Source organism: Salmo trutta, chromosome 12 (assembly GCF_901001165.1).
Source record: "Salmo trutta chromosome 12, fSalTru1.1, whole genome shotgun sequence".
NCBI classification, from domain to species: domain Eukaryota; kingdom Metazoa; phylum Chordata; class Actinopteri; order Salmoniformes; family Salmonidae; genus Salmo; species Salmo trutta.
The window spans coordinates 33581265-33601788 of record NC_042968.1 but is presented as its reverse complement, the minus strand read 5'-3'; the positions used below and the strand labels follow the sequence as shown (position 1 = coordinate 33601788).

The 20524-nt window shown below is 42.3% G+C and overlaps 2 protein-coding genes across 5 annotated transcripts in view; one reads left to right on the top strand and one right to left on the bottom strand.

The window, feature by feature from the left end:
- LOC115203388 (serine incorporator 4-like) overlaps positions 1-6475 on the top strand; it is a 34026-nt gene extending 27551 nt beyond the window's left edge. For both annotated transcript variants that reach the window (XM_029768050.1, XM_029768049.1), the window contains 5 exons: positions 1742-1868; positions 2327-2399; positions 2983-3022; positions 3564-3714; positions 4657-6475. In XM_029768050.1, the coding sequence (XP_029623910.1) occupies positions 1742-1868; positions 2327-2399; positions 2983-3022; positions 3564-3714; positions 4657-4870 (605 nt within the window). In that variant the 3' untranslated portion in view covers positions 4871-6475. The remainder of the gene's footprint in view (positions 1-1741; positions 1869-2326; positions 2400-2982; positions 3023-3563; positions 3715-4656) is intronic.
- A 2011-nt stretch (positions 6476-8486) lies between these two features.
- Positions 8487-20524, bottom strand: part of adamtsl5 (ADAMTS like 5) — a 60629-nt gene continuing 48591 nt past the window's right edge. For 2 of the 3 annotated variants that reach the window (XM_029768047.1, XM_029768046.1), the window contains 5 exons: positions 19307-19470; positions 17170-17365; positions 12216-12356; positions 11527-11598; positions 8487-11164 (listed from right to left, as the gene is read on the bottom strand). In XM_029768047.1, the coding sequence (XP_029623907.1) occupies positions 10821-11164; positions 11527-11598; positions 12216-12356; positions 17170-17365; positions 19307-19470 (917 nt within the window). In that variant the 3' untranslated portion in view covers positions 8487-10820. Of the gene's footprint in view, positions 11165-11526; positions 11599-12215; positions 12357-14409; positions 14436-17169; positions 17366-19306; positions 19471-20524 lie in introns of all 3 variants that reach the window. The other variant, XM_029768048.1, reaches the window with a different exon arrangement.

Genomic DNA, 20524 nt, shown 5'->3' with positions numbered 1-20524 from the left:
ACCACACACTACTATAGGGTTAAACAGACAGAGAGAACCACACACTACTATAGGGTTAAACAGACAGGGAGAACCACACACTACTATAGGGTCATACAGACAGGGAGAACCACACACTACTATCGGGTTAAACAGACAGAGAGAACCACACACTACTATAGGGTCATACAGACAGGGAGAACCACACACTACTATAGGGTTAAACAGACAGGGAGAACCACACACTACTATAGGGTTAAACAGACAGAGAGAACCACACACTACTATAGGGTTAAACAGACAGGGAGAACCACACACTACTATAGGGTTAAACAGACAGGGAGAACCACACACTACTATAGGGTTAAACAGACAGGGAGAACCACACACTACTATAGGGTCATACAGACAGGGAGAACCACACACTACTATAGGGTCATACAGACAGGGAGAACCACACACTACTATAGGGTTAAACAGACAGGGAGAACCACACACTACTATAGGGTTAAACAGACAGGGAGAACCACACACTACTATAGGGTCATACAGACAGGGAGAACCACACACTACTATAGGGTCATACAGACAGGGAGAACCACACACTACTATAGGGTTAAACAGACAGGGAGAACCACACACTACTATAGGGTCATACAGACAGGGAGAACCACACACTACTATAGGGTCATACAGACAGGGAGAACCACACACTACTATAGGGTTAAACAGACAGGGAGAACCACACACTACTATAGGGTTAAACAGACAGGGAGAACCACACACTACTATCGGGTTAAACAGACAGGGAGAACCACACACTACTATAGGGTCAAACAGACAGGGAGAACCACACACTACTATAGGGTCATACAGACAGGGAGAACCACACACTACTATAGGGTTAAACAGACAGGGAGAACCACACACTACTATAGGGTTAAACAGACAGGGAGAACCACACACTACTATCGGGTTAAACAGACAGGGAGAACCACACACTACTATAGGGTTAAACAGACAGGGAGAACCACACACTACTATAGGGTTAAACAGACAGGGAGAACCACACACTACTATAGGGTCATACAGACAGGGAGAACCACACACTACTATAGGGTCATACAGACAGAGAGAACCACACTACTATAGGGTCATACAGACAGGGAGAACCACACACTACTATAGGGTCATACAGACAGGGAGAACCACACACTACTATAGGGTCATACAGACAGAGAACCACACTACTATAGGGTCATACAGACAGGGAGAACCACACACTACTATAGGGTCATACAGACAGAGAACCACACTACTATAGGTTCATACAGACAGAGAGAACCACACACTACTATAGGGTCATACAGACAGAGAACCACACTACTATAGGTTCATACAGACAGAGAACCACACTACTATAGGGTCATACAGACAGAGAGAACCACACACTACTATAGGTTCATACAGACAAAGAGAACCACACTACTATAGGTTCATACAGACAGGGAGAACCACACACTACTATAGGTTCATACAGACAGAGAACCACACACTACTATAGGTTCATACAGACAGGGAGAACCACACACTACTATAGGTTCATACAGACAGAGAACCACACTACTATAGGGTCATACAAACAGGGAGAAACATACTTCTTTATTCCCTCAGTAAAACCACACAGTTCACTGTTACTAAAGAAAAGCTGGAAACAGAGGATGAAACTTTCTTTGCTCTGCTCCCTCTCTCTGTTTTCCAGTGGTGTACCAGGGGGTGAATATGACGGTATGTTACCCCAGTGTAGGTCAGGATGGCATCCAGAAGGAAACCAACGCGGTGGCCATTATAGGAGCTGCCATCATGTACTGCTGTGTGCTCTTCGCATGGTGAGTGGCACGTCACTGGAGGAGTGTGCGATGAATGTCAAAACGCTTTCCCTTTGAATGATATGTACAGTCTAGTCTCTCTACACAGTGATCGAACAATAAGGGCTCTATTCAATACGAATCGCTGAAGATCAGCGTTACAGCGTGATTGAAATGTAAAGACAATTGTCCTGCGTTAGTGGAGACTGCATTCACGGTAAACACTGCATGTGTTGGTTCAATCGGAAAATACCTTTACCTTTATAGTGCGCAATCTGTAACACTTCATCGATACAGACTGAATAGAGACCTAAGTACTTTACTTATTGACTTATTTAGGCTAATTACTTACTAACTTTCTATGTAACAAATGGAGTGCAATTTTGAGGATATTTTTTGTTTCTGTTTGAAAAAAATACATTGCTTGTCTTAATATTAGTTTACTTCAGTTGCTTATTCAAACAATGCTATGTTTTCAGTAACGAAGCATCCTACCTAGCAGAGGTATTTGGCCCTTTCTGGATGATCAAAGTTTACCGCTATGAGTTCCAGGTAAAGTACGAATTCATATAAAAATATTACTGTCGAGGATCATTCACTGCCAACATGGATAATCAACTCTGTGTTCCTGTGGCTCTGCATACATCTTGTTCCCAGTGGGTTCGTGGCACTTTAATTGGGGAGGATGGGCTCGTAGTAATAGTTGGAGTGGAATAGGTTTCCATCTATTTGATGCCATTCCATTTGCTCCGTTCCGGACATTATTATGAGCTGTCCCCCCTCAGCACTTTAATTGGGGAGGATGGGCTCGTAGTAATAGTTGGAGTGGAATAGGTTTCCATGTATTTGATGCCATTCCATTCGCTCCGTTCCGGACATTATTATGAGCTGTCCTCCCCTCAGCACTTTAATTGGGGAGGATGGGCTCGTAGTAATAGTTGGAGTGGAATAGGTTTCCATGTATTTGATGCCATTCCATTTGCTCCGTTCCGGACATTATTATGAGCCGTCCTCCCCTCAGCAGCCTCCACTGATCTGGGTATTAATTTGTGATGTGTTAGCGGCGTGTTTCCACGTTCCATACAAGTGTGGAGAATGTATGGGCATCCTGAGCTCTCTCTCTCTGTTTTCCTAGAAAGCCACATGCTGCTTCTGCTGCCCTGACAAAGAGGAAGGTTGGTAGCCTACATGTCAATAAATTCTCAGCAACACTTTATTTGAAGGGTACCTGAATAAGGACTTCGTAACACATTCATGAAACATGCATAAAACAAAAATAAGCAGTACATTTATGTTGACGAAAAACATCCTTTAAAGTTGCGGTTATTGACATAAGCATGAATGTTAATGTAGCGCTTATGAATGTTTATAACAGTGTAATGAAGTCCTTATGTAGGTACCCATAAAATATATAGTTAGTAGTTATCTTAATACGGATTCTTCTCCATATTATGAAGATGCCAGTATTATGGCTGCAGAATAGAAAATATGTCTAAATAATTTATGTACAGACTAGCCTATACTGAGACTGGTGTTGTGACATTCAAATAAATCAGTATTATTTAGCACTATTCTTACACCTTCTGGGAAAATAAAATTATTGTGAAAGATGAATTGCATGTTTTCTATATGCTGCTATAGTATTGTCGAGAGCAGCACGATTCTTTATCACCCTCAGGTGATTGACTTTATATGTTCGGTCTGTGATGTTTCCAGAGGTGGAGTTTGTGATTGACGAAGATATCAAGGGCTGCCAGAAGGTGATTCACAACGAGAGCCAGAGAGTGGCTTACAGCTACTTCTTCTTCCACTTCGTCTTCTTCCTGGCCTCGCTCTACGTCATGATGACCCTAACCAACTGGTTCAGGTCAATATCTCACTCACTGGGCATTGGACACCCCAGCAAACACACAACCACAACAACGTTGTCTCAATGTTGGCGTTACATGAACATGAAGACACTTTACTTGATGGCTCAATCATAATGGCTACATAACCCTGTCATAATATAACAGATGTCATAAACAGTCATGATAATAGCTTTCAACGCGCTAGCGCATTTTTCCTCTATATACATTTGGCACACTGCTTTTCCAAAGTGAAGCGTTTCACACCGCATCCCAAATGCCTGAGGGTAAATCAACATCTGTTTGTCATTAAATGTCTACAACTAACTAGCTATTCATTTAGTACTAGTAGCTGAGTTAAACATTTTCGGCATAGCTAGTTAGCAATGTATGCTAACGTTAGCTATCGTTGCTAACTAGGTAGCTAGAGGACTGCATCTAACTAGTTCACATGCTGCTGATGTTGAGTCATTGCTGTTGAGTGTTGATTAAATCTTTGTGGGTTTTAACTGAGATTTGTAATATAGCTAGCTAGCCTCCAGCTAGAAAGGGAACCAGAACATTTGGTTGGGGTCACCTAGCAACAAAAAAGTGCACTGACTCAGTAGAGTGCATGAACAGCTCAGCCGTTCAAAGCTGAGCGTCTCTCTTCTTTTGGGGGAAATGTCCATGTCGACGCAGAACCAAACTTCATACAGTCATTAAACAAACTACAGTTGTGGGCACTTAAAAGTTGCAACACTACCGTATAGGATCATGTAGCGATAGTTTGCCACAAAAACATGTACTGCAGTACAGCGTAAAAAAAAAACAACATTTTAGTTCCCTTAATTGTGGGTAAGATTATTGTTGACTCACCTTATCCGTTACCTGGGTGTACACAGCAGCTATATTGTGCCATTGTACCTCCATTGCCGTGCTAATCAAAATTCCTCTCCCACCTTTCCTTCCTCCACCTCTAGCTATGAGTCAGCGGTGCTGGAGACCACGTTCACCCACGGCAGCTGGTCCACGTTCTGGGTGAAGATGTCGTCGTGTTGGGCATGCGTGGTGCTCTACCTCTGGCTGCTGCTGAGCCCACTCTGCCACTGTGGCTCCGACTCGCACCGCCCGCGACGCTCCCGCATTAAACGCCGCTCAGCCAACTCCTCCAGTCACGTCAGTGTCAGCGTCTGACCTGTGACCTTTGGGCCAGAGCCTGGCTTCTGGGGGTGGAGAACAGGATAGGACAGCTGGCAGGGGAAGATGGACAATTGCCCCCGCTGTGGTACCCTGAAGGTGGAGGGTGGTTTTGATGATGTCCCCTTGCACCCTCCAACTGTCTCCCATATTGAGGTCGGATGTCAGGGGTCAGAGATGAGGTCAAGGGTCAGATACTCACTCCAGCTAGAAGGACAGACTAACAGACTAACCAGAGGATTAATGATTGAATCTGATGTTCCTCACACAGACCACCTGAACCTCCAAACATAGGCCAAGGGACTAACCAGACTGTGCTCTGAAACAGGAACAAAGACCCTATACAGAATCACTACATCCTGCCATCCAAACTGATTTCGCAACATTTCACTATTGTTTCACTCGGTGAGTGAAGTATTCAGTCTGGTTTTACTAGGCTAGAACCACTATGGACTACTATGCTGAGACTGCCAAAAGGGAACAAAAAGGATGAGCTCTTGACTCACATACGACAGGAGCTGTAGTGAAATGTTGGCTGACTTTTTACTCTTTTTGAATATTTGATTTCTTATAGTAAGGACTGTGTAGCATTTTTTAAAATTACAACCAGGGGTAGATTTGTCAGTAGGATCATTATTTTTCTCAGTGGTCTCAACAACTGAAGGTTTACCTGAATGTTTCGGTGAAAGTTTCACACCATTTCGAAGGTTTACATGTACATTTTTCACATTAGTGTGTTCATACTGTTTGATTATGCTCGCTCTGGTGTGGAGCTAATGTGAATTATAAAATAAAATATTACTTAACACTTTCACCAACAGGTATAATGCTATATTACTTGTTATAAGCATGTATGAGCCTTTATAATGCCTTACAATAAGGCCTATACTGTTTTATGTTGGCCGAGCAAATTTCCAACGGACCTAATGGCTTATATAGTCAGGATCATTATGAGTTGATTACAACACATTATAAGGGGTTCATATTTGCTTATGACAAGTCTTTCAATACATTATATCTGTCGGCTTTAAGTAAAGTGTTACCAAATACTCTTACACCAATTATTTATTTCGCAATGCCTTTTTAACATCGTGGGAGTGGTGTATCCATTTCTAAATTGGTTTTTGAAAGGAAAATGTGGTAAAATTGTTTTGGCAGTTAAGTTTTACAAGAAACCCCAGTTACAAGCCCTTGACATGTTTGGTTTGAAGGGGCTCTCTGTGATCTGGGGTGTATTTGCTAGGAACGGAATGGAAACAAATGTGCCGAAACGGGAAGAGATCTACCTGGAATTTTCCAATATGAAACGCTTGTTTTTGAATTCACATTTCAAAATTCTTCGCTACGGAGTGCACTAATGAATGCACCCGTGTTTTAAAAGAACCATTGAGGATCGAGAGCCAAGTTTCTGTGAAGACTTCTCCACAGTTAATGACCAATAATTTGACTCTGTAAAACCTTTGTGTACGATTCTACATTTAGGTCCTTTTTTAGCTAATTTCATGTTACTATGATAGCAGATGTGTGAAGTTATTTTTGTAAATACATTTTGTAATGAAACACAGCTTCTGTTGATTAAAGTGTGATATTTTTGTAAGCGAACAACCCCTAAAATGACATAGGATTTTGGTAAGCTTTATGGCGAGTGGTTCTCTAATCACATGACATGGCTGGGAAAAAACTATAACCCAGTTTAACTAACAGTTCACACAATTCAAAATGTGCCCCTAACTAGATGGTCATTTTCAATGAAGAAAAATTGTGGCACTTGCTTGAACTCTTTAAGACTATTTTTTTGTGGTAGTGGAAGAAGTTTAAAACGTTTTACTTAAGCTAAGCATTTAAATATAGTCAAAGTTAAATGTAGTAAAATAATTGATCGGATTACTTTGATAGACTACTAGATCAAACGTATTACTTTGGATTGTAGGGTAGTTAAAATCACACATTTCATCAGAAATAACTACACTCTGACTACTACACTTTTAGACACTCTCCTACTAGAAAATCACAGTATATGCAAACTGTAATAAAAGACAGAAGACAATGAGGCATTGTTGAAGTCCTCTCTGGGCTGGAGGGGTATCAGTGGGAAGAGGTACCCATTGGCCGGAAAGGCGGAACCCTTTCCCTGGGAGGACCTCTTCCCCCAGGGGGGACACTAGTTAACTGAGCATAGCATACACAGGGCCCTATAAAAACATTCGATTTTTTGTCCTGATTCCGATTAGTTGTTTCCCAAATTCCATTTTCTCCCTTCTGTAATTTTCAGGTTTTCGCTCTCAGAAATCACACTTTTTTTTTATTTTTTAGATAACAACAAAAATGGATGTTCCAAGTCCACAACAATGCTTGAACCACATCAGGGCACCACTTTTGAGGTCTGTGAAAAATAGAAAACAATTTAGGGTGTAGTTACCCTTTAATGCAACTGTGCACCAGCAAGAGACTGTTGTTTGGTTAGTGATGTTTCTGTGGAGCTCATATGATTGCAGAATTTGCTAAACAAATGGCCACTGGATTGATGCAAATAATCATATTCTGCCAGGTAGGTATAGGCAACTTTGTAGTTAACATTTAATTGAGAAGGGTTTTGGGGAAAGCCTTTCTATCTCTACCAGAAGGTTATCATTACCATCATTGCTAACGGCTACACACACTCCTTTTCCATTTCAGAAAGTTGCTGGATAATACGAATCACATTCTGACTGACTGAACCGAATAGGCTACACAACGCTCATTCAAATGAAAATATCTAAACTACAGTTGTTGCGTGTGAAACGTTTTCACGTGCAAAAAATAAAAAGTCGATGTGCATCAGCGTTTCTTCTTTCCCTACTCTTGCTTCGCTTGTTAGATATTAAGCACATTGATAGTTTGCTAGCAAACCTCCTCTCCTATTGATTTACTGTATCATAGCAACAGGCAAACAGGAGGCAGCAGCAGTCTAAATGATCAGATCGAAATAAGCGATGAGAAGTGATCAAGTGAAATATGAAGCAAGTGAACGGAGACAGCTTCACTCTATCCAATCAGAGCAGCAGGATCAACATACAGCCCTCCCTTCTCTTTACAGACTGGCAACTAGCCAGTTGAGGTGTGTACAGCACGGTGCTGAGGAGGACGACACGCTGTTGCCTTGGCTGCCACCTCTGGAGTAGCAGCTGCTTTCTTGTTGTTCACAATTCTTCATCATGCTAACACTACTGTTCTAAACACCCTTTTCACCCTCTGCTTTATTTTCCCTGCGAGTGTGAGTATCCATAGCAACGGCTTAATGAAGAGACATGAGAAAGCTGTTAGCTGAAGTTAGCCAGCTAATTTTCTCCACTCAACTCAAACAGCTGTAACTTTTGATTGGTAGCAGATACTTCTGTTCTGATTACAGATTTGAATAGCAGAGAAGTAGAGGAAGATATCATATGCCCAGCGTGTCTAACTTGTTGAGAAACTGGTCAGCTGATTTGTGTCAAAAGTTGCAGTGAATGGAATGTTAGAAGTCTGGAAATTGATATTGTCACAATGGGATCTTTAGAAATCCCATGAAATTGAATGAAGATGGGAAATAAAATAGTTTCATAGTTTAAAAAGTATAAAAGACATCACAAAGTTGTATGCAAGCACTCAGCACGTTTTAAAGTTTGAATGACGTTTCTAGGGTAATCTACCTATACAAAAATGCATATGAGCACAGACCCATCCCGCCTTGTAAAATGTGGTGTCGGTGGTGTTAAAGAAAGCAATGTGTTGGCACATTTTTAAAACCTTATAATAAAAAATTACTTGTTACAGCATAGTTAATGTATAGGAATAGATTGAAAATAATTCACCAGTCATTCAAATTAAATATGTTTCTTATATTTGTAGCTACTCAGTGTCACACCAATATAAAATACTGAATAATCCATATTTTTGTTTCTCACAAAAGTAAATATTAATGTGAATAAGACAACAGGAGACGTAACAAAACAGACTAAGGGAACCTGATTGTTTTAATATTCAAAACACAGTAACACTTTACATTAACTTGCTCTTATGTCCGTGTAGTTTTAATTGCATAGTAATAGTAGTAGAGTTGAGCGGTTTCTGTTACTACACAAGTGGAATAAACTCAACCCCATCACTACGCAATTACAATGAAATTCATGAAGTACTGTGCTATAACATGTAACTACAATGTTACTAGTGTAATTAATGACACTGTTACTACACAGGTATAAGAGCAAATTGATGTAAATTGTTACCCAAAACACATACGTCAATAGAGAGAAATGCATTGATAGATTATTATTTTTAAATACTATATTTTAGAAGCAAAACAAATATAAATGTTATGATCTAGATATTATTTTGCCAAATAAATACAATATGGAACAATATGTTGTTTTATACATCTTATGTATGAGAAGAAAGTAAAAAGTCACACATTTATTTTGACATAGAGTGACTGGACTGTTAGCAGTCCTGGGGAGTAGTTCCACTACATTTAATTCAGCTAGTAATTTACCTATATTTTGTAGTAACTACATTAAAATCTTTGTAGTGTCTTTGGTAGTTAATTACTTGTTTTAGCCATGTAGCCATCTACTGGAACTGCCCACTACATTTATTCAACAACAAAACAACTAACCCCTATTTATTCTCTCTCTCCCTGGCCACTGGACTAAGCCAAAGCACTCTCTCTGGCTGTCACACAGATCTCACTACACTGTTAACATCTGACTCCGGAGTGATGTGTTCTTGCAGTCATTTTTCTTAACTGTGTAGTCGATGACATTTCAGATTTAGATATGATAGTTTTTTACGAAGTAGTTTGGATGTAGTGAACTACTTTTTCAAAGTAACTATTAAAGTCAACTATATTTTTCTTTAGGGTAGCGTAAGGGCTCTATTCAATCACATCCGCTTTAGCCGACATCCTCATAGCAGTTGTTCAGGCAGTGTCGCAGGTGGAACTGCGTTAGAACACCTCCTGGCATTACACCTGAAGCAGACATTGCTATTGGCTGCACGGAGTCGCATTAAGACAAATCTCATGCAAGCCTTGTTTACAAGTTCAAAACACTGGAATGTGAGATGTGATCTACACCTCGATTCGGCTGATAGAAATCCTCATTATTTTCTTTAGGCTAATGATTTTCAATTTGAGCGTCATTATTCAACATAGCCTACACTTTGTCATTCTGAATATCTAACTTGAGTGATAATGATGAAGAGTAGCTCTTCACCAGTTTGACAGCTCCAACACAGTTACATCTCTGGCACGTCAAAACATCAGCTATGTAGGTGTCGGCTATCGCCGGTTAACGCTTGATCTGATTGAATCTGGGCCGAAGTGTAGCTTAACCTCTTCCAGTGTGAAGTAATTGATACCAGCTATAAACTATATTTTCAGAGTAGCTTCCCCAACACTGCCTGTTAGTAACCCAGACAGATAGTTATAGTCAGTTTTCTAGTTAGCAAAGGGAACAAAACAACAAACGCTTGGCCATTGAAGTGGATATATTCTTCTCTTTGGTAAGTTTAAAGGTGGGTGATAACGGCCACCTAAAGTGCTATACTTTGTGAGCTGGTCAGCTTTTGCATTGCTCTTTGAGAGGGCTTTGCCTTCTTATCACACTGACTGACAGATCTACTGGGTCACCCTGAGTATAGTCTCTTCCCAGGGTTCAACTAGTGTTTGCCTCCTCCATTTTCAGTTCCCCCATTTTGGAATTCTAGTGGTTCTGTTGCTCTATGTGTGTCTTTTGAAGGGCCAGAGGCAGGCAGTTGTTGCGTAGGGGTGTATGGGATTTTAATGTCACACACAGACGCACACATGCAGCCCCATTGTTTGTCTGATTCGCCATCAGAAGTGCTCTTGAGGAGTGTTAAGGAGTCGTGACAGTCAAAGTACGTGTGCATCAGTGGTGTCTGGTGTGCACGTGTATGCTGTACATCTCTATGTCTAGGCATAGCCGCGTCTCAGTTCCGCAGGTGGCCTGGGCCCTCTGTTACTACACAGATCCTCCAGGGGGCGCAACAGAGCGTCCTCTCTAGGTTTATAGGGTATCGCGTAGCTGTCCTCCTCCATCAGTATCCGGTTCAACGTCTGCTCGTTGTTAATGTGACGACGCACCATCAGTACGTACTGGAGCCCTTCCTCCAGAGGGGGGCAGTCACACACGTTGGGCACCCACAGGAACTCGCGGTGCTCCAGGCGGAAGCGATTGTGGTAGGTGTGGATGATCTGGACATCGTAGCGCGTCTCCTCGCCCCGGTACAGCTTGCTCATGACTTTGGCACGGAACACTGACAACCAATGAAAGACATTATGCTAACACTTTACATAAAGCCAACAGGTATTATGCATTAAAACTTGTTATAACTTACAAGCATGTATGCGCCTTTACAATGTCTTATAATAAGGTTTGTTGTGCCATGCTTTTTTCCCCATGCTGCGATTTTTCAACTAACTTAAAAAGCTGTTTAAGTTTCACCAAATTACATTCGTTCCTTACTTTAAAAAACTATTCAAGTGAGATTTGTCAACTTGTACCACTATCACCTGATGTTGTAAACCCAAACCCAGCTGTAAACTGGGTCATGTGAATTGAAAGCACACAAGGGTGTTTGAACCTCTAATTTTAGGTATTCAAGAAGTTCAGACTTACCAAAGTCTTTCTGGCAGTACTGCCTTTGGCGCTCCCCTCGACCGCGGGTCCGCCTACATTTCCCACAATGCCCTACGGGAGTAGAAAGAGAAGCAGTGAGTTGATTTGAGCACAGATTGTTTTTTTTATATCAGGGTATTGCACAATGTTTAGGATGGCACAGATGAGTTTCTGAGAGTGATTAGGGGACTTAAGGATAGTAGAGTAGAGAGTGGGATAGATTAAAAGAAAGAGTATAGATTAGGACAAATTAAAGGAAGAGTAGAATCAGTAGAGAGTAGGACAGATTAAAGGAAAGAGTATAGATTAGGACAGATTAAAGGAAGAGTAGAATCAGTAGAGAGTAGGACAGATTAAAGGAAAGAGTATAGATTAGGACAGATTAAAGGAAGAGTAGAATCAGTAGAGAGTAGGACAGATTAAAGGAAAGAGTATAGATTAGGACAGATTAAAGGAAGAGTAGAATCAGTAGAGAGTAGGACAGATTAAAGGAAAGAGTAGAGCGTAAAACAGATTAAAAGGAAGAGTAGAGTAGGATAGATTAAAGGAAAGAGTAGAGTAGAGGGGGGAGGCAGAGGAGAGAGGATTGTAGCATTTGAGCAAGGTGAGAGTTCAGGTTTAGGGGAGTGGGGGTGAGATAGGGGTTAAAGATTTAGGTGAGGGAGAGATTGAGGTGAGGTGGAGCAAACCTCCTCGGGGTGGTTGGGGTAGTCGGTTCCTTCTGGTCTCGTCCCTCTCCAGGCGGGGAAGGACAGGAGGGCGGTGGGGCTGGTGAGGGGGTTGTCGAGCTGGGTGGCGAGGGGACTTGATGGGCCAGCCACCTGGAGGAGCTGAGGGACAGTGCGGGAAAAGGTGAGTTACATTATTGAGTATCAACATGCCTTTGGAGTTAGGGCCAGGAGTTTTCATGACCTGACCAAGAAAATTACCTGGGTCCAAGACATAAACTCAAACGTAACTTTAAGGGATAGTTCAGCGAGTTTACATATTTATTAGATATTTGTTTTCTTACCTTAAAAGCAGTCTATGGAAAAGGAAATGTTAACATTAGCATTTTGTTTTACCAAAGCACCGTGTAAGTAAATCTCCCAGGTAAGCATGTTTCAAATTTCATGCCCAAATCATTTTTTAATCATTAAAAAAACAATTAATTGAGGACCCCAATCCATTTAAGAAATGAGGGAAAAAATATCTAAATATGTACAATTTCTGAACTATTCCTTTAAATTTTGCATTAATCATCCATTAATGTGAGATTTGTGTAAACGATGGAGAAGCACATGTGTATCTTGAATCAGGATTCGGGCAAGGGATCTTTCCAAGGCATTCTTTAGAATCTGTAAGGACAGATGCTGGGAGAGGAGAAGCAAGTACAGGGAGTGAACATTTAATGAAATAGACAGGAAACGAAACACGAACAGCGTCTGGACAGGGGAAACAAAACAACATTAAAGCTGACACGGAGATCCAACTGAGGAACAGACAGATAGACAGGGGGCAATCAACAAAGTGAAGGAGTCCAGGTGAGTCCAATAAAGCGCTGATGCGCGTAATGATGCTGACAGGTGTGCGTAATGAGGTGCAGCCTGGCACCCTTGAGCGCCAGAGAGGGGGAGCGGGAGGAGGTGTGACAGAATCACTAAAGAGTGACTTTCTGTCCAGCATCAAATCATTATGATACGACATGAGCAAACATTGTCTTAGATCATTGATTTCTACTCCAAAATGCTAAAAAGCAATCGCTTTTGTTCGTCTTGACTCCCCCAAAGGCTTTCAATGCTCCCTGTGACCCACAAGGTAAATAAGACCATGTTTCTGGACCTAACCCAGTCTTTAGACGCGAACCAAAAGGAACTAACTGCATGACCCTTTAGTGGATCTAAACCCACCAGTTAGAAAACACTATGCTAGGGGCTAGGCTACTTCTCAACCCACCAGTTAGAAAACACTATGCTAGGGGCTAGGCTACTTCTCAACCCACCAGTTAGAAAACACTATGCTAGGGGCTAGGCTACTTCTCAACCCACCAGTTAGAAAACACTATGCTAGGGGCTAGACTACTTCTCAACCCACCAGTTAGAAAACACTATGCTAGGGGCTAGGCTACTTCCATTATGTCCTGCACCAAATTACTTGATTAATTACTAAATGATCAAACCTGTTTACTAAATTCTAAAGGATGCTAAAGTCTTAGATCATTGCTTTATTGAGCAGTACACATAAATCAGTCAAAACTATGCTACTGTACCAAGCACCACTATCTCAGCATGGAATATGCGGTGGGTTTTGGGATTAGGAGTGTTATCACTAAACACTTCTAAGATAAGAGGGGGACATTCCACTCCAGAAACTTCATGCCTTGGTTATATCTGTTATTGTCAGCCAGGTACAGATCAAAGTATAGCAGGTCAGCACAGTGTATTCAGTTTTGGATCAAAGTCCACTTTTGCAGTTATATAGGACAAATATAATGATTACTATTGAATGCTGGTTACATTCTAACCAGGGCCAATTTAATAGAAATACAACACTGATTATAAGCCTATGATTGAATTTGCAGTTAATAATTCCCCTCTCATATAAACAGATGTAATAAAACATTCCAGAAGACATTTGCTACACATTAGCAAGGCACAGTCTGTGGGGCATTTTGTAGGTTAGGGGTTTAACTGGGGTCCCTGTCAGCCTCCCAGGCCCATGTTGCCCAGGGTTATGAACATACATTGTAGATTAATAATATTACATTGTGTTGTATTACACCTTCTAAACTTATACCACAGATCCCTTGGCCAAAATGTGTTACCTTTGTTATTGTTAGTAATATTAATTTAAAAAAATGAAATGTAAAAAAACCTATTTGAATATTTTGAGACCTGGCAGTACCTCTGCTGTACCGGAGGCAGTGAGATCTGAAAATATTAAAAACATACAAATAAACGTTTTTTTATTTATTAATTTTACATTGTAGAGCTTGTCGTAATGTGCAGATTTTTTTTACCCCTTGCAATAATGTTTAGATCCATCTATCTATCCATCTTCCGTACCCATCCATCCATCCATCTTCCGTACCCATCCATCCATCTTCCGTACCCATCCATCCATCTTCCGTACCCATCCATCCATCCATCTTCCGTACCCATCCATCCATCCATCTTCCGTATCCATCCATCTTCCGTATCCATCCATCCATCTTCCGTATCCATCCATCCATCTTCCGTATCCATCCATCCATCTTCCGTATCCATCCATCTTCCGTATCCATCCATCTTCCGTATCCATCCATCTTCCGTATCCATCCATCTTCCGTATCCATCCATCCATCCATCTTCCGTATCCATCCATCCATCCATCCATCTTCCGTATCCATCCATCCATCTTCCGTATCCATCCATCCTCCGTATCCATCCATCCATCCTCCGTATCCATCCATCTTCCGTATCCATCCATCCATCTTCCGTATCCATCCATCCATCCATCCATCTTCCGTATCCATCCATCCATCTTCCGTATCCATCCATCCATCTTCCGTATCCATCCATCCTCCGTATCCATCCATCCATCCTCCGTATCCATCCATCCATCCTCCGTATCTATCCATCCATCCTCCGTATCTATCCATCCATCCTCCGTATCTATCCATCCATCCTCCGTATCTATCCATCCATCCATCCATCTTCCGTATCCATCCATCCATCCATCCATCTTCCGTATCCATCCATCCATCTTCCGTATCCATCCATCCTCCGTATCCATCCATCCTCCGTATCCATCCATCCATCCTCCGTATCTATCCATCCATCCTCCGTATCTATCCATCCATCCTCCGTATCTATCCATCCATCCTCCGTATCTATCCATCCATCCTCCGTATCTATCCATCCATCTTCCGTATCTATCCATCCATCCTCCGTATCTATCCATCCATCCTCCGTATCTATCCATCCATCCTCCGTATCTATCCATCCATATCTATCCATCCATCCAAACATCCTCCATATCTATCCATCCATATCTATCCATCCATCCATCCTCCGTATCTATCCATCCATCCTCCGTATCTATCCATCCATCCTCCGTATCTATCCATCCATCCTCCATACCTGTCCATCCATCCATCCTCCATATCTATCCATCCATCCATATCTATCCATCCATCCATATCTATCCATCCATCCATCCTCCGTATCTATCCATCCATCCTCCGTATCTATCCATCCATCCTCCGTATCTATCTATCCATCCATCCTCCGTATCTATCTATCCATCCATCCTCCGTATCTATCTATCCATCCATCCTCCGTATCTATCCATCCATCCATCCTCCGTATCTATCCATCCATCCATCCTCCGTATCTATCCATCCATCCATCCTCCGTATCTATCCATCCATCCTCCGTATCTATCTATCCATCCATCCTCCGTATCTATCCATCCATCCATCCTCCGTATCTATCCATCCATCCATCCTCCGTATCTATCCATCCATCCATCCTCCGTATCTATCCATCCATCCATCCTCCGTATCTATCCATCCATCCATCCTCCGTATCTATCCATCCATCCATCCTCCGTATCTATCCATCCATCCATCCTCCGTATCTATCCATCCATCCATCCTCCGTATCTATCCATCCATCCATCCTCCGTATCTATCCATCCATCCATCCTCCGTATCTATCCATCCATCCATCCTCCGTATCTATCATCCATCCATCCTCCGTATCTATCATCCATCCATCCTCCGTATCTATCATCCATCCATCCTCCGTATCTATCATCCATCCATCCTCCGTATCTATCATCCATCCATCCTCCGTATCTATCATCCATCCATCCTCCGTATCTATCATCCATCCATCCTCCGTATCTATCATCCATCCATCCTCCGTATCTATCATCCATCCATCCTCCGTATCTATCATCCATCCATCCTCCGTACCCATCCATCCATCCTCCGTACCCATCCATCCATCCTCCGTACCCATCCATCCATCCTCCGTATCCATCCATCCATCCTCCGTATCCATCCATCCATCCTCCGTATCTATCCATCCATCCTCCGTATCTATCCATCCATCCTCCGTATCTATCCATCCATCCTCCGTATCTATCCATCCATCCTCCGTATCTATCCATCCATCCTCCGTATCTATCCATCCATCCTCCGTATCTATCCATCCATCCTCCGTATCTATCCATCCATCCTCCGTATCTATCCATCCATCTTCCGTATCTATCCATCCATCCTCCGTATCTATCCATCCATCCTCCGTATCTATCCATCCATCCTCCGTATCTATCCATCCATCTTCCGTATCTATCCATCCATCATGTATTAAACTTCAGTCACACAAACAGAGGATGAATGAAACCAGGGGCAGGTTTTCCCATGTAAATGCATACATCACATTAAATGTACATTTTGGGCATGAAATTTAACACGTTAATAATGGGTATATTGACGTCCATTGGCTGTTGCTTAGAAAATGCTAGCTAGCTAAGTTAGCGGTTGGTGACAGTGCCTAGGTAAACAAACCCAAAACCCGGATTGCATTTTGTCCTTAGACTTCTTACAAGGTAAGGAAACAAAATGTTCTTTTAATTTGGTTGAACTACCCCTTTAACAATGGTCAGCGGTCTTACCCCAGTAGGGTCTTGTGGTGACAGGGGGAGGCCTAGTAGTAGTAGTGGTAGTAGTAGTGGTGGGGTGATCCCAGGGGATGTAGCTGGCAGTGTGGTGAGGCTGGCGTAGCTGACTCCTGCCATGGAACAGAGCGTAGCGGTCTGGAGGGAGCCAATACTCGTATTCTATCCCCGGGTTCCTGTCTGTCACCAACACCTGCAGACACAACCACACAGTGTACAACGGATATATATTTTAATATATATTGTTTTATAATACCTGGTATATTTGAAGCAATATTGGCCATATAACACAAACCCCAGAGGTGCCTTATTGCTATTACAAACTGGTTACCAATGTAATTGGAACAGTAAAAAAGAAAATGTTTTGTCATACACGTGGTATACGGTCTGATATACCACGGCTGTCAGCCAATCAGTATTCAGGGCTCGAACTACCCAGTTTAGAACTGTCAATACCAACAATATACTGACAAAATATATAACAAATGGAAGACAACACATTGAGAAAATATACGTCAGTTACATATAGGAGAGGAGACTGAATGGTTCTGCTAAATTGGCGTTTTGTATTTGTAATTATTAGGGATCCCCATTAGCTGCTGCCAAGGTAGCAGCTACTCTTCCTGTGGTCCAAACACATTAAGGCACTTACATTACATATAAACAGTTTATCATATAACAGTATTACACCACTAAATATCTACAATACAAAATGTATAATACCACAATATTACAATGAACGTGTGTGCAGAGAGAGTGTGCTAGTGTGTGTGCGTATGCATGTGTCTGTACCTGTGTGGGTGTCTCTTCACAGTCTCCATTGTTCCATAATCTGATTCTAGTGCTTGCATCAGTTACCTGATGTGGAATAGAGTTCCATGTAGTCATGGCTCTATGTAGTACTGTGCACCTCCCATAGTCTGTTTTGGACTTGGAGACTGTGAAGAGACCTCTGGTGGTATGTCTTGTAGGGTATGCATAGGTGTCCGAGCTGTGTGCTTGGAGTTTAAACAAACAGCTCGGTACATTCAGCTTGTAAACACTTCTTACAAAAACAAGTAGTGATGAAGTCAATCTCTCTTCCACTTTGAGCCATGAGAGATTGACATGCATATCATTAACGTCAGCTCCCAGTGTACTGTTAATGGCCAGACGTGCTGCCTTGTTATGAGCCAATTGTACTTTTCATAAGTCCCTCTTTGTGGCACCTGACCACACTACTGAACAGTAGTCTAGGTGCGACAAAACTAGGGGGTTGAACAAGTATACTAACAAAGCTATCATTGTGTACCTTAATTAGTGAGGTTAGTTTGCAGTCTCTATATACACGGAAGAAAAATATACAATAAACAGAACATGTAAAGTGTTGGTCCCATGTTACATGAGCTGAAATAAATCTCTAAAATGTTGTGCACAAATTTGTTTACATCCCTGTTAGTGAGAATTTTTCCTTTGTCAAGATAATTCATCCACCTGACAGGTGTGGCATATCAAGAAGCTGATTAAACAGCATGATCATTACACAAGTGCACCTTGTGCTGGGGACAATAAAAGGCCACTCTAAAATGTGCAGTTCTGTCACACAACACAATGCCACAAATGTCTCAAGTTTTGAAGGCGCGTGCAATTGGCATGTTGACTGCACAAATGCCCACCAGAGCTGTTGCCAGAGAATTTAATGTTAATTTCTCTGCCATAAGCCGCCTCCAACGTCATTTTAGAGAATTTGGTAGTACGTCCAACCGGCCTCCCAACCACAGATCACGTATATGTCGTTGTGTGGGTGAGCGGTTGGCTGATGTGAACAGACTGCCCCATGGTGGCGATGGGGTTAAGGTATGGACAGGCATAAGCGACATTGAACACAATAGCATTTTATCAGTGGCAATTTGAATGCATAAAAATACCGTAACGAGATCCTGAGGCCTATTGTGAGGCCCATTTGTTTCTGTACTCCTCATCATGTGAAATCCATAGATTAGGGCCTAATGAATCTATTTCAATTGACTGATTTCCTCATATGAACTGTTACTCAGTAAAAATCTATGAAATTGTTGCATGTTGCGATGATATTGTTGTTAAGTATAGTTATTGCATTGCGGCTCCTGTCCCTCATAACTTTGACCAGACTGACCATGACGTGCAGGTCCTCCATAGTGGGTCCAGCGACCTCAAAGCTTTCCCAGGTGTCCACAGAGCGCTTGTACAGGAGCTTGGTTCCCGCTATGCTGTACTCCCCAGGAACACTGATCTTCCAGTTCCCATTAATGACAAACTGGGAACGCCCGTTCTGGAGCGCTGGAGGGAGAAGAGAAGGATGGAATGAAGGTAGGGAATGTGTCTGGTCTTCAATGCTGATTGGTGAAGTGTGACTGAAATTGGCTGTGTGATGATAATATGTATAGAGTGTTTGATTGAATTATGCTATGGTTGGGGTCAAGTCATTTTCAGTCAATTCAAAAATCGCAATTGAGGGATGAGGGAAATTTGAGGTGGATTTTTTCTCCCCAATTTCGTCATATCCAATTACGATCTTGTCTCATCGCTGCAACTCTCCAACAGGCTCGGTAGAAGTGAAAGTCGAGTCATGCATCCTCTGAAACATGACCCGCCAAACAGCGCTTCTTAACACCCGCCCACTTAACCCGGAAGCCAGCAGCACCAATGTGTCGGAGGAAACACCGTTCAACTGACGACCGAGGTCAGCCTGCAGGTGCCCGGCCAGCCACAACAATGAGTCGCTAGATGAGCCAAGTAAAGCCCCCCCCCAGCCAAACCCTCCCTTAACCCGGGCAACGCTGGGCCAATTGTGTGCCGCCCTATGGGACTCCCGGTCACGGCCGCTTGTGACACAGCCTGGGATTGAACCCGGGTCTGAAGTGACGCCTCAAGTACTGCGATGCAGTTCCTTCAACCGCTGCGCCACTCAGGAGGCCCTGAGTTGGAATTTCTACTTACATTTAAGTCATTTCGCAGACTGTTTCATCCAAAGTGACTTAGAGTAGTGAGTGCATACATTTTTTTGTACTGGTCCTGCATGGGAATCAAACCCACAACCCTAGCGTTGCAAGAGCCATGCTCTACCAAGTGAGCTACACGGGACCATGGGACCACTTTACTAAATTGAAATGGAATTAACCTCAACCGTACAATTTAACATTTCTTAATTCAAGTAACAAAGTTGCCTTGCCAAACAGAGTAGCATTACTACATCATTTCCTTGTTTGGCCTAACCGTGACAAGTTGCAGGAACAGACAAATAGGGAAACCATCTCTTGGAAGTACATTTTTTTGGGGGGGGGGGGGGGGGGGGAGTCTTCCAACCAAATCAGAACTAACCAAGTACATCCAC